Source organism: Fukomys damarensis, unplaced genomic scaffold (genome assembly GCF_012274545.1).
Source record: "Fukomys damarensis isolate Sample0158 unplaced genomic scaffold, DMR_v1.0_HiC HiC_scaffold_15, whole genome shotgun sequence".
In the NCBI taxonomy this organism is placed as follows: domain Eukaryota; kingdom Metazoa; phylum Chordata; class Mammalia; order Rodentia; family Bathyergidae; genus Fukomys; species Fukomys damarensis.
In genome coordinates, this window is record NW_022900927.1 from 34,916,073 (window position 1) to 34,929,875 (window position 13,803).

Here is a 13,803-nt window from a genome sequence, read left to right on the forward strand (position 1 = left end):
AAAAAAAAAAAAAAAAAAAAACCCTTTTCTTTGTTATATTTGAGAGACATACTCAATCCCAGAAGGTGCATATAAATTGAGTAATAAGCAATTACACTTTTACTAATGTCAGACATCTTTAAATATTTCAAACACATAGAATGTAAGATAGTCAAAATTGAGTAGAAATGTAGCTCCTACTAACTTTATGATCAAATATATAAAATAGGAGCCAGAGGACAGGTTTCTGTCATATGAATTCTTTTAAAATTCTGTGTTTAATGATCTGTTGTCCTTAAAAACACTTTCTTGCCTTCTTAATAGATTGCTTTTTAGATTTAATCCACACATATGTAATGTTTGGCAGTTTTAATAATACTGATTTCATTGTCCTTAGAAATTATAAATTTGATGTTTTATTAACTCCTTCCAAAGTACATTTCAGGTATTAAATATCACTCTAAATTTGAATAGACATTATAGTGTCTATTAACATTAGTGGGTATGAATACTATTCTTTAGGGTAATTTTTTTTTTTTTTTTTTTTTTTTTTTTTTTTTTGGTTTTTTTTTTTTTTTTTTTTTTTTTTTTTTTTTTTGGTACTGAGGATCAAACCCAGGACCCTGCAGTTGTCAGACAGGCATGGTACCACTAAGCTAAATCCCTGGCCCTAGTATAAATGTTTTACTAAAATTTAGATGAGAGGTTCTTGTCTTGAAAATGTGTCTTTACAAATTATTCTTGTGGGCACTATGCTTGAATCTTTGAACTTTGATTTTTAATATAGCATTTCTGGTGACTACTACTTCTGCTTCAGTGAATTTTGTACTTGAGGTGCACAAAGCTTAAGCCATTTTGGATGACTATACCTGTTCTGGTTAAGAAATGAGCCTTCAATAAAGAAATGAGCCTTTCTGTTTGTTTATTTGTTTGTTTTTTCATTGAGTATTTGTACTTTTTAAGTATACAGTAGTTACATTTATCATTGGGATCTTGTACCTTTCTTTACATGACAGATCTTGGTTGTAATTTTTTATTTTTTCTATTTGTCTGCCAATATCTTTTATTGAAGAATGCATGAAATTGGATGGATAAATGCAGAAATGAAATTTCTGAAATTGGCATTTGTTCTTCCTGGGAGTAAAATTTAATAGACTATTGAATTACATTACCATCTATTAATCATCTTAAAATATATAATGCATTTACATTTAATGGCATAGGAGTGAAGCTGTATAAATAACATATCCCTACTATCCAAATACTTAAGCATTTGTTGTTGTTGTTTTTTTTTTTCCTCATTGAGTTTATTGGTACATTTTAGGTATACAGTACAGTTAATTCATTATTAGGGATCTTGTATCTTTACATGACAGGTCTTGGTTCTCATTTTTTCCCCTTGTCCCTGCCCTCCTTCCAAATACTTAAGCATTTAAACAAGTGATATGTAGTTAGATGACTGAATATGAATGAATTGAACATTTCTGAGATTAACCAGAGATTATTTAAAAGAAAAAATGTTAGTTTATGGCTGATCTTTTATATTCACTTTAAAGTTCTTGTGTGTGATGCCTGGTGAACACTCATAATTGTTAGGAGTAGGAGGAAAGGTTTATTCATATTTAATAATTTTTATTTCAAATAAAGTGTCTACCAGCCTAACTTTCCTTAACTGGTTAAGAGGAAAGATGAGTTAGAGTATAATTTTTGTTTTTATTGTTTTTTGTGTATCTTAATGGATATTTATGCTAATGTTCATGTATTTACATGTTAGTAATTTTGATGGCTTTTGGATAATTCCACTCTAGAGGGAGAACTGGTGGGCGGTCCTTCCTGTGACACGACCCTTGAGTGACAGTTCTATTTGATTGCCTCCAGTACTGTGAGGAAAGGACACGACTCTATGGTGAGGACTGATGGACATACATTATCTGAGAAAAGAAACTACCAGGTAAGACTTTTTTCCTTTTTTTCTATTGGTCAGATAGCTGTATTGAACTGTTTTAATGTATTATTATATTTAATTGCAATTAGTAAATATCAGTGTACACTCAATTTGAGAAATTTTTATTAAATTTTAAGGATATTTATTGGATTTGACAATTGAAATAGTTGGAAACATTTTTTGAAACAAAGCATGCTCGTAATGTATATTTTTTAGTATTTGTGCTGCTAAAGCGAGCACTATAATGTATAGTTTTAGTGCTCCAAATTTTCTAATAGTTATGTCATAATGCTGTGTAAGTTTGTGGCTAGATTTAGAGGTGTTGATTTTTTTTATACATTCTTAAAAAATGTAGAACTGTAGACTTAGACTATATTTTGTTTGATAAAAGTATTGCAGAAAGGTAGACAAAAATGTATAGAATATAGTAGAAATAAAAATGAGACATCCAAGATATTTATAGGCCCAAATTCTATGAAATTTATATTAGTTTATTTGTCCTTACTCTGCTAGATTCTTGTTTTCTCATTTAATAGGTTGGTTAATAATAGTATAAAAATACTTGAAGTGAAACATTGCTATTTGTTTTCAACCTTTTAAAACCAGTGAATTTTAAAGATAGCACTATTAAATAGTTTTAAAAGGAGTAACATGAATTTAATTTTTAAAGGAAACTTGCTTTAACATTGATAGTATCTATTTTTAAAATATGTAATCTAGTAGTGTAGATTGCAGACTAGTTTAAAGCTCAAGTAGAAATAAATTTTAGTTTTCTTGCACAACTGTGTCTTCAGGCTTCCTCTTCCTTCACTCCCAGTTTCATCCCTCAGGTATGAAGGCAGTTAGTGGGATAATAGCCATCTTGGGTAACTACTCATATATCTATAAATCATTTATTTTAATGCAGTTAAGTTTTTCCTCAAAATGGGAGTATTGAACAGTGGATAAATTAGTTTTTATGGTATGTAATAGCAGAGAGCCTTTGATGATAAGATCTGAGTCTTGGTTTTAGTTACTGTCCCTAATAGATACTTTAATGTTTAACCTTCCTAGTGTTTCACCTAACTTGATGCATGAGATTTCTTGCCTGGTCTTTCTTTATGATTATAATAAGCCAGAGTAAGCTGTGGCTATGCTGAATTAATTCTTTCTGTAACCTTTTCTTATGATTTGTCCTCAAAGACTAGTATAGCCTTGCTTATTATTTGAATTACAGCCATCTTCTTGGGCTTTTGCATCTTTTGGTGGGTTCTACCAAAAGATTTTTAAAAATTTTGTGATTCTAGGTTATGTGATTTTTCAGTATTTGTAATCTAGTTTGTAAAATGTGAATACAGAAATTTTGTTTGATTATGCAGTGCGGTTAACTTACCTCATGAAAACATTCATATTCATGTAGAATTCCAAAATTTATACTTAAGAATAGAATAAAAGAGTCTTGTTTCACGCATAAGGAGACTAGCTTATTCTTGCTCATGCTACTCTAAAAACACTATTATTCTAGTAACATTACTTAAAGGTCTCTTAGCTTATTTGGAAAATTCATTTTTTCTAGGATTTTGCTGGCTGAAAATAATTTGCCTTTTCTCTTTTATTGTTGTATAGTGATGCTTAATACATATAGTGAAGTATCCTGGTAACAATTCCTTAAATCTAGATTGTAAAATTACTTTGAAACCTGTTGAGTGTTATGATAAATATATTTAAGAGTATATGGGATCCATAGCAGAATATTCAAAGGAATGTAAAATCACTAAAACAACATCTTTATTTTACAGTGTGTATATTCTTAGATAAAATGGATTTCAGTTTTTAAAAATTCCATTTTGGAGGTGTTTATTTTTCATGATTAAAATAAGATTTTCTTTTTATCCAAATTTATAACTATTTTCATTTACCTTTTAGGGCTTTAGCTTTTGGAGGGCACTTGATTCTTTAAGCAACCTGATAATAGGATAATATTACAGAGTTTAACAAGAAGAATAGCAGTTCTGTACTTCTCATTTCCTTATATACCTAATTAAAGCCTTAGGAATTTACTAGTTCAGAAAGGTGCATTATTTCTTAGCTCTCTACTGTAGGTGGTTTTTACATTGGCATGGATTGAAGTATTGATTTTTATGGTGGTACCTACTTTGTATGTTTTCTTTCTTACTGCGTGTTTAAGCCCAGTTAGATATTTGAAGGTGTGATATAGTAGTTGAAGTTTATTTGCATAGCATAGGTTGGTGTAGTTGGAAAGAGTGTATTAAGTGGTTCACAGTTTTACTTGTTTTGGGAAGGTTATTAAGCTGTTTCCAAGGAAATATAATATTAGGGTTTTTTATAATACTGTTTTTTATTACCTATTCTTTTTTGGGGGGTTAGAATTTCCTTATCTTCCTCTAATTACTAATATCCTAGTTATTAGCATACAAAAATATAAATTATCTTAGTAACTAATCTCTCTAGTCAGTGACTTACTCATCCGCATAGACCATTAGTGCTGAACCTATAGCATTGTGTGCCACTGCAAGCTTTTGTTACCAATAAAAGCTCTAAAAATTTTGCCATCACACATTACACAGTCTTCTCATGTTTTGATCCCCACGTTTTTACCTTTCCAGTGTGTCTTCTGTTACTCCCTTTAGTGGGTTTTTCTATTTAGCAATAAAAAAACCTCTTAGTTTCCCTGTTAAGCACTTTTACACCTTCAAGCTTTCACTTATATTGATTTCCTTCATTTAATGTCTTACTGTCACATAATTCAAGAATTCGATCACAGTTTTTCCAGAAATCATTCTACAATGGGCTCAGCACTCCTTTCTCTTGCTTTTGCAGTTTTTCTACATACTTCTAGCTTAGTGTTTGCTATAATACATTGCAGTTCTGTTTATTTTTGTCTCCCTATAGCTCTATGCTGCCCAGTACTGTAGGCACTAACCACAAATGACTATTTAAATTAAGTAATACTAAAAAATTAGGTTGTCAGTCACATAAGCCACATTTCAGATGTTCAGTGGCTACATGCTGCTAATCTGTACCAGATTGAACATAGATTAGAACATATTGAGAGTAGATTAGAATGTTTTCATCATTGCAGAAAATTTCTTTAGACCATGCTGCTGTATGTATTAAACTGCTTGAAAACTAGGACTGTATTTACATTGCCACTGTGCATACCCACCATAGTGCTTAGTATATATAGACAGGTACTCAATGTGTATTGTTTCAATAAAGCTAAGTAAAACAGTGAAGTCATGGAAAAGAAATAGGGAAGTGTGCTGGATAATCTATTTTCTGAGATATTTCATTCTTGTTACTTTGAGTAGAACTTTTCAGTGTGAAGTCATTTCCTTTGTATTGAATTTTTTTAAGTCACAGAAGTACAAGATGTCTCATTGCAAAATTGTTGAAGAAAAAATATATAAAATGCAGTGTGAAAGCTAACATTCACAATTTTACTCAATGGTTTGGTGTGTATCTTTTCAGGTATACTAGTGACTAAGTGCAGATGTGATTTGTTGTGTTTGCTTTTAACAAATATGTATTTTGCAGCTTGCTTATTGTACCTGTGATGATATTTCTGTATCCTGTCTCTTCCCTCATCTTTTCCAAAATTAATCTTTAGTTTGAATTTTTGTTTCATTCTTGTTTTTATTTCATATGTATGGTTACATATATACAAGTGTAGCCTTCTTTATGTGGGCCAGTTTTGGGGAAAATAGTACCCTGTATAAAAGTATTCAAAAGAATAGAAAAAATAATGGGTTTAGATGCTGCATAAGGCCTCAACATCTATCTGAAATTTACCAAAGGTTTTGCTTAATGTAAAGCATTTAAAACATATTACCTAATTTTGTAATATGTACCAACCAGTAACTGTGTTGCTATTTAGTATATAAGCTTTATGTAGTACTATATACAAATTAACATTTTTCTTTATACTGGAGCAAAAACATAAGCATAAACAATGAAATGCCACTTTCCTTTTTTGCATATTATATATATATTATATTATTGGAAATTTTTATCTCTGCAATCCCGGATAGATCTTGTAAGCAGCGAAGTCTTAGAATCATAGCTGTGGCATAGGTAGCTTGTGATTTTTTTGTTTTGTTTTATTTTTTGTGGCTCCCTTCTAGTGTGGTTAAAAATGAATAGTATGAGCATCACATCTTCTTAAGAGTCTGTGACATATAGTATATTAATGATACATAACGACTATAAAGAATAATGAATAATATAAAATCAGTGGGAATATATTTAACAGTTGAAGATTTGTCAGGATAGATTTGGTGCCCAGAGAAGAAAAATGAAGGTTTTAGTTACTGTGTTGCTATTTGGTGTTGAGTGAAAGTGACTGTATAAAGAAATGAGTTTTAAAAATGCATGTCTGAATCCAGGGCACCGGTTCACAGCTTTTTTCTTTTTCCTCTTGAAACTATTGAAATCAGCAAATGGCTGTGACTTACTGTGTCTAGCCAGATAAAAAGTGGTAGAAAAAACTCAGAATGGATGACTTAGGTTTTCATTCACTTGGAATAATACAGCTGCTAAAATGAAGTTGCTCTTCTAATTACATTTTTTAATGTGATGCAGGTTTTACCAAGACCCTTGCTTTATGGCACCCCATAGTATCTTGATAAGTTTTTTCCTATAGTTCCTCCAGGCCTAAAGAAATTCTACTAAGTAGTTAGGCTAGTTCATTTATAGTAGTTAACATGGTATATGACAGCTGGTATGGTGTTTTCAAAGATTTAAAATAATCTGATGGCATCCTTGTGTGTTACCTGTGGTATTTGAGAATTTATGCCCTAAGTTTTATACATAAAATATTAAGTGTTCTCTTTTAGAAAAACTTTACATATAAGTGATCTGCTTCAATTATGAATATGAAGTGTATATATTCATTAAATTGAAATTTAACAAATTACTACAAAAATATCTGTGAAACAGAAAATATAGAAGCGAATTTACCTTTAAAATACTGTCAGAGACCTGACATTGTAACTTATTACTACTCTTGTGAATTTTCTCATAAAAATAGAAGTTACATGGTAAAACCAAAATTAATGAAATTTTTTTTAACGAAATTGGTAACATGGTATCCAAAGGAACCCCAAAATATAGGCAGATGAAAACTAATAAAAAAAAAAAAAAGCACATGTCAGTTTTTGAAGGGAAAAATATAGAGACACATTGTGTGATGGACCTAAGAGTAGAAATACTTGAAAGTATTCGAGTTGTATTCACTGGTATTCACTGGTAAGTACAATTGGCCAGTTTGAAATTAAGATAGATTTTGCCAACCACATTAGGTTGCGTAAGGGACCTGTGATAAGGCCGGTTGAAGTGCCTGGAGCAGCATAGATGTGTTATTTCTTGAGAGTGATCTTTTGAGATCTTAAAAGGAGAGGAATCAGAGTATACAGCAGGGCATGAAAAGCAGAGACATTAGGAAAAGCAGATGTATATAAAAATGGAAGAGGGAGCTAGGATGAGAAAAAAATCTCAGGAAACAAGTATTTTCAAATGCTACTCAAACACAACAGAAGAGAGATCTTATATGAAATTAGAGGTATTCTCTTTTAAAAACCCATATTCTAATATTTCAGGATATTAAATTCATAAGAAATCTAGGAATTTACTTGGGAGCATTTGTACCAATTTTGACTTTTATCTCCAGTGTTCATTCTGCTCTGACACTTGATAATGTCAGAGTTTAAATTTTTTCCCAATGTATTGCGATGGTGTTTGGGACATCTTTCCCTATTGGAATTAAGTAAATAGGATATTATCAAATGAGTCTAGATTTTTGTTTTGCCTTTCATACTTAAATTTAATCCATCCATAATTGATTTTTATATATGGTGTGAAGAATCCAGTTTCCTTTATTGTCTCTTTGTTTAATTTATTAGCATCATGTATCAATTTGTTCTATCTTCTTTAATAAATAGTGCTAGTTCTCCAGCTGTCTTGTTAGCCACATTTATATGCATGGGTTTGTTTCTTCTGTATTCTGTAACTTTGATGTGTTTGTCTGTGTCTGTGTTTTTTAAATTCTATGCCTTCATGTTGAATAGTGATTTCTTGCTGTAAACCTTGGTTTTCATGAACGGTTTAGCCATTTTGCTCTATGAAAAATTCAGAATATTCTTGAAAAGACTCCAACAAAAAAAAGTTGAATTTATAAGTAGAATTGTACTGGCTTTATTTTTGGTGAGGAAGAATTAATAGATTTATGATATTCTTTCTATCCGTGAAATTATATATTGAGGTCTTCTTTACTTTCTCCTAGTTTTATATTTAACAATAGACTTGTAAATCTTTATTCAGATTTATACCCATGCATAGTTTTTGTAGATTTTTTTTTGAGGGGGTTGTAAATGGTATTTTTTTAACATTGTATTTTGTAGTGGGGCTGCTAAATTGAAATAGCTTTTCAAATTGGATTTGGATCCATCAGTTGCTTAACATTTTTGGAGGAGGATTTTCTTGTGTTTTTATGTACATAAACATATCATTTGGAAATGATAGTTTTAAAACTTTAAGATTTTATGGCTTGCATTACTTTTCTCAAGTCGCTAATACTTCAGATACACAGTTGAAATATTAATAGTAATCTTTCTCATTATCTTACATGGAAAGCTTTAAGCTGTTACCATTAAATATGTTTGATGGGGAATTTTTGTTAGATATGTTTTATTAGGGTAAACTATGCTACATTTAAATATATTTTTTTCCTCTGCAGAATCTTTCTTTTTTTGGTACTGGGGATTGAACTTGGATCCTTACAATCTTATTCTTATGAGTACTATGTGTATTTTTCACTTATATGCCAGATTATTGTCAATTTTACTAGGAATCAGCTTTTAGCTTCCTGTAGATAATTTTTAAATTTGTTTTTGTTTTGTATTCATCATTAATCTTCAGTGCTTTTACTTTACTTCTTAGGGTTTATTTTACTGTCCCTTGATCTTAAATGTTTTTAAGTTTTTCCAAGCTTTTCTTTTTGCCTTTTTATTGCATTTGCCATACTTGCCCTGCTCTGCCCTGACTTCCCCCTCCCCTCCTGCCCTTCCCTTCCTTGTATTAGCCTTTGAACTCAGGGCCCTTGAACTGAGCTACTTTTTATTTTTTATTTTGAGATGAAGTTGCCTAGGCTGGAGTTGAATTTCTGATTATCCTGTCTCAGCCTCCCACAGTGTTTGTATTATAGACATGTACTACAACACTGTGCTGATTTGTATGTACTTCTGTTGTGGTTACAGAATGTGATTATAATACCAATTATTTGTTATATGCTTAAAATGTTTGCTCATTTTCCTTTCAATCCTTTCAGGCTTGACAATACACTTAAATTGTTTTGTTCAGTATAATATCTCTTCAAAAATAATGTCTGGAATATAGTAGACAGTAAATATCTGTTGGTTGTTTGAATCAGTATCTCATGCATCATTTGTAATTGTTTTTGAGTGGAGCATTTTGGTTTTTTAATATTTTTGATGTACTAACAAATATGTACACCCCTACAGATTTTTCTAGGTCTCAGTTGAAATTTTATTTAAGAGAAACATTTTCTACTTAATCTGTTTGCATAATCTTGTTTTGTTGTAATTTTGAGGGGTAATGGTAGTGTTATTTCTGCTTTTTATTGTTATCTACAGCTATGTAAGTTTGGTGATTCTTTTTCTTCCTTTTCTATTTTCTTCCATCTCTTTTCCTTCTTTCTTTCTTTCTTTGTTTCTTTTCTTTTCTTTTCTTTTTGAGACAGGCTCTCACTGTGTAGTTGAGACTGACTTGGAACTCACTATGTAACCCACCAGGCTTGTCTTGAACTCACAGCGATCCTCCTGCCTCAGCCTCCCGAGTGCTGGGATTACAGGCATGCACCACCATGCCCGGCTTCCTTGTTTCTTTTTTTTTTCCTTGTTTCTTCTTTACTTTCTCCTTTACCATTTTCCTTCTAGCTCAAGAACTAAAAACATTTTTTTCCTAATACATTTCTAATGGTGATGAATATTCCTAGTATTTTTGTATGTCTGAAAAGACTTTTGAAAAATCTGCTATATGTGTTTCTTTTTCTTTTTGGCTAATATTAAGACTTTTAAAATTTGTCTTTGTTTTTCTTAGGGGATATATTATATTTTTATATATAATTTTGATTATATTGGTCTAATTTTCTTAATGACTGTTGCTTGGGATTTGTTGTTCTTGAAATTGTGTACTTATAGCTTTTAACAAATTGGGGACTTTTTGTGTCCTTTGTTTCCTTGTATATTTTTTGGGAATTTCATTATACATGTATTAGAGTGCCCTAAAATTCCCAGCTTACAGATGCTCTGTTCATTTTTTTTCTTTTCTAATTTTTTTAAAGTACATCTATTGTTATGATTTCAGGTTCACTTATCTTTTTGGCATGCCATTCTTTTACCTTCTTTTGCATATGAAATGTAATTATAAGTTGTAATGTTATTGTCTACTAACTTGTAATTTTTGTGTCATTTCTGTCTATAGACACTAAGTGTATTCTCTTTATTTTTGAAGTTTTCTTTGCCTCCCTTTTATCTGTTTTATTACTTTGAATAGCAGGTGGTTTTAGCTTAGGTATGAATTCTTGGGACTTTATTTTATTGGAATATACAGAGTCCACCAAAAAAAATGTGTACACATTCCAGGAAAGAAAAATAATAAATGTTTGGAAGCTAATACTACTTTGAGCACCTCTTATAATTGTAGAGGCTAAAGGTAACTTGTATTAATCTCATGATATCTCATTAAATTTAGTATTAAAGAGTTTATACAAATTTTTATTTTCCTGAAGTGTATATACATTTTTTTGTCAGACTCTGTGTATATTTCTATTCTTGAGATTTGTGGGGTTGAAGTTACTTAGAAAGTATTTATTTGATCTATTTGAGATTTCCTTTTTTTTGTGCTTGTACATTTTTAGTACATGTTTACAGTACATAATGATTACATTCATAGTGGGGAGTTGTTACATTGTGCATAACACATCTTAATTCTTTTTATATACCCTTCCCCTCTACTCTCTTCTCCATCCTTCCATCTCTCAATCCCTTTCTGAGTAACCTTTATATTTAGGGCTAATTTTTCTTCAGCTACTGAAGCAGTACTTCATGAGTACTTAGTATCTGAGTACCTGTAGGAAGGAGCCTAAACAGTTCCCAGCCCGGTGTTAGCCCTGAGAGTTCTTGTTTCTTTCAGATGTTGCCTCCCTCAGGATTACCTAGAATCTAATAGTCCTGTAGTTCAATGGTCAGTTATCTTTCTATGAGGTAATGGAGTTATTAGTATCCCTTAACTTAAAAAAGCTGTGTTAGCTGGCATTGTTGTGCATGCCTGTAATCCTAGTACTCATGCAGGAAGTTGAGGCAGGAGGATTGTGAGTTTGAGTCCAGCCTGGACAGCATTGTGAGAACCTGTCTCAGAAAATCAAAACCAAAATAAAATACTGTGTTGTACATCATAGAATAGCATTATCTCCTGATTGTTTAATCTGACTCAATAAATTAATGTTGTAAAGTGTTGATGAAAATAAGATACTTTTTCAAGGAAAAAATAAGAAAAAATTTTTTAAAAAAAAAAATTTTTTTTTTTTTTTTTTTTTTTAAATTTAGAGCCAGAAATACTAAGAGAGGTTGGTTGGGGCATGTGAAATTTTAAACCTTTTCCACCGGGACAAAGGCACGGTGATAACAGTTAAAAGATGATTGCTAAAGGATTTTTGAGTTTGAGCCATTACTCTCACTTCTAACTATAGCACTTTGGGCTAGATAGTCTTTGCTCTTCGTTTGTCATATTTAAGAGTATTTTTTTTGTGTGTGTGTGGTTTTTCTTTTGTAATGGGGATTGAACTCAGGTCCTTGCACTTGCGAGTCAGGCAGGCGTTGGCACCACTGAGCTAAATCCCTGGCCCTAAGAGGTCTTTTAAAGATCATGTTTGTTTGTTTTGTTTTGTTTTGTTTTTTGAGACAAGGGTTGAGACTGACCTGGAACTCACTATGTAGCCCAGGCTGGTCTCGAACTCATAGCGATCCTCCTGCCTCAGTCTCCGGAGTGCTGGGGTTACAGGCGTGAACCACCATGCCATGCTTAAAGATCATGGATTTTGTTATATACAGAAGAAGGAATGAAAAAAAATAGAAAATTACCATTAGAACACCAGAGTATAGGTGTTGGAGGCAGTATCCATGGATGAATGGTGTAAAAAATTATCAAAAATTTAAGAACAGATGGATATTTGCATGCTTTCAAACTGCTTCTACAAAATATTATTTCAAGAAACATATTTGTGATGGAAAAATAACATGTGCCACCTTAACCAAGATCAAAGTTAGTATCACATATAATAAAATGTATCAGCTGGGCATGGTGGTGCACGCCTGTAATCCCAGCACTCAGGAGGCTGAGGCAGGAGGATCACTGTGAGTCCTAGAGCAGCCTGGGCTACATAGTGAGTTCCAGGTCAGTCTCAACTACATAGTGAGACCCTGTCTCAAAAAAACAAAACAAAGATATATTAATACAATGCTTATTATATTTGAATTTATGTACATTATATATGACTCAACATATAACCTCAGTCTGGTCTGAGCAAACTATAAGACATTCTGTAGTATATTTGACATGATATCACTGTTGTCAAAAATAAATTAAAGTGTCAGATTCAAGAAGATGAAACAACTAAATGTAAATGGTTGAGCGAATGGGTAATTTTAAGTAGACAGGGAAATAAAGATAATTGAATACCTGAAGTTGGTAAAGTAGAAGCTATGTAGATAATCTAGGGGAAGAGCATTCCTAGGGGATGTAATTGCAGAGACAGGGAGACAGAAACATGCCCGAGTGTTGGAGGAAAAACTAGAGTGTGGCACAATAAGAAGATGGATAATGGTAATGAAGGATAAGGTTACTTAAGGGGCCTTAGTAATAATGCAGAAACTCACTGTAAATGTTTTTACCTGTGCTTCCTTTTATTTGTGATGTTTCTGTTTTCTAAACATTAATTGGATAAAGAATGTAAGATCCAATGTGTAATCTCTAGTCTGTAGCCCTTTGTAGATTCTCAGTGTTTATTAAATTAATTTCTTTGGCAGATGCATAGAAGTGTTTTAAAAGCACCATATTCCCGTACTGAAAGAATATTTTTCATTTTTAACTTTCATATGCAATTCAGGATTCTGATATGCCTGTGTATTTTTAAAATATAAGGGTTGACAAGGTCTAACATTTTTATAAAAGTTAATAAGGGCTGATGTGGTAGCTCAGTGGTAGGGTTTTTCCCTAGCATGTGCAACTGTTCAATCCAGCACTGGAAAAAGACAAAGGGAATTCATTGCATATGCCATTTAAATGCTATTTTCAGATAATTTGTTTTTTAAAATCTTTATTTTCTCTCATTTAGTTTGATTAAACTGCCCCTCTAATGGGATGGTGCTCATTTCTTTTTATCAACATGGAACACATAAATTAATTTCTTCCCTAGGAATATACTTATACTAGAGTTTTCCCTAGATTTTATAAGTCCAGTGGGCCATTTTTAAGAAGTACATGTCCTGTAGTGCAACTTGGTTTTTCCTGGTAGATGATGTTAATGTGTATAAGGTCTTTAGACTTAATATTGAATACTCAGGAAAGCAAGGGAATTTTCAAGGAGCAGATAGCCAGAGTGTTTGAACATACTCTCTTAAGATGTTTTCGTGATGTCCAGGTAAGCTCTATTCTTGCATTTTCTGGAAAAGTATGCAGGTGTGTAGAGATCTCTGCTATCTGTTCTTTAATTAGTACAATCTAAAAAATGAATCTGGGGTTGGGTAATAGTGAAGAGTTGGACAGGGAATCATAATGTTGAAACTGGACATTCAGATCTTTAT

At 31.8% G+C, this 13,803-nt stretch overlaps 1 protein-coding gene across 2 annotated transcripts in view; it reads left to right on the forward strand.

Moving 5' to 3' along the window:
• Positions 1–13,803, forward strand: part of Cnot2 (CCR4-NOT transcription complex subunit 2) — an 82,418-nt gene that overhangs the window by 12,018 nt on the left and 56,597 nt on the right. For both annotated transcript variants that reach the window (XM_010617481.3, XM_010617480.3), the window contains exon 2: positions 1,788–1,930. Coding sequence is in view for 1 of the 2 variants with exons in the window: in XM_010617480.3 (XP_010615782.1) it covers positions 1,883–1,930 (48 nt within the window). In the remaining variant the exon portion in view is untranslated. The remainder of the gene's footprint in view (positions 1–1,787; positions 1,931–13,803) is intronic.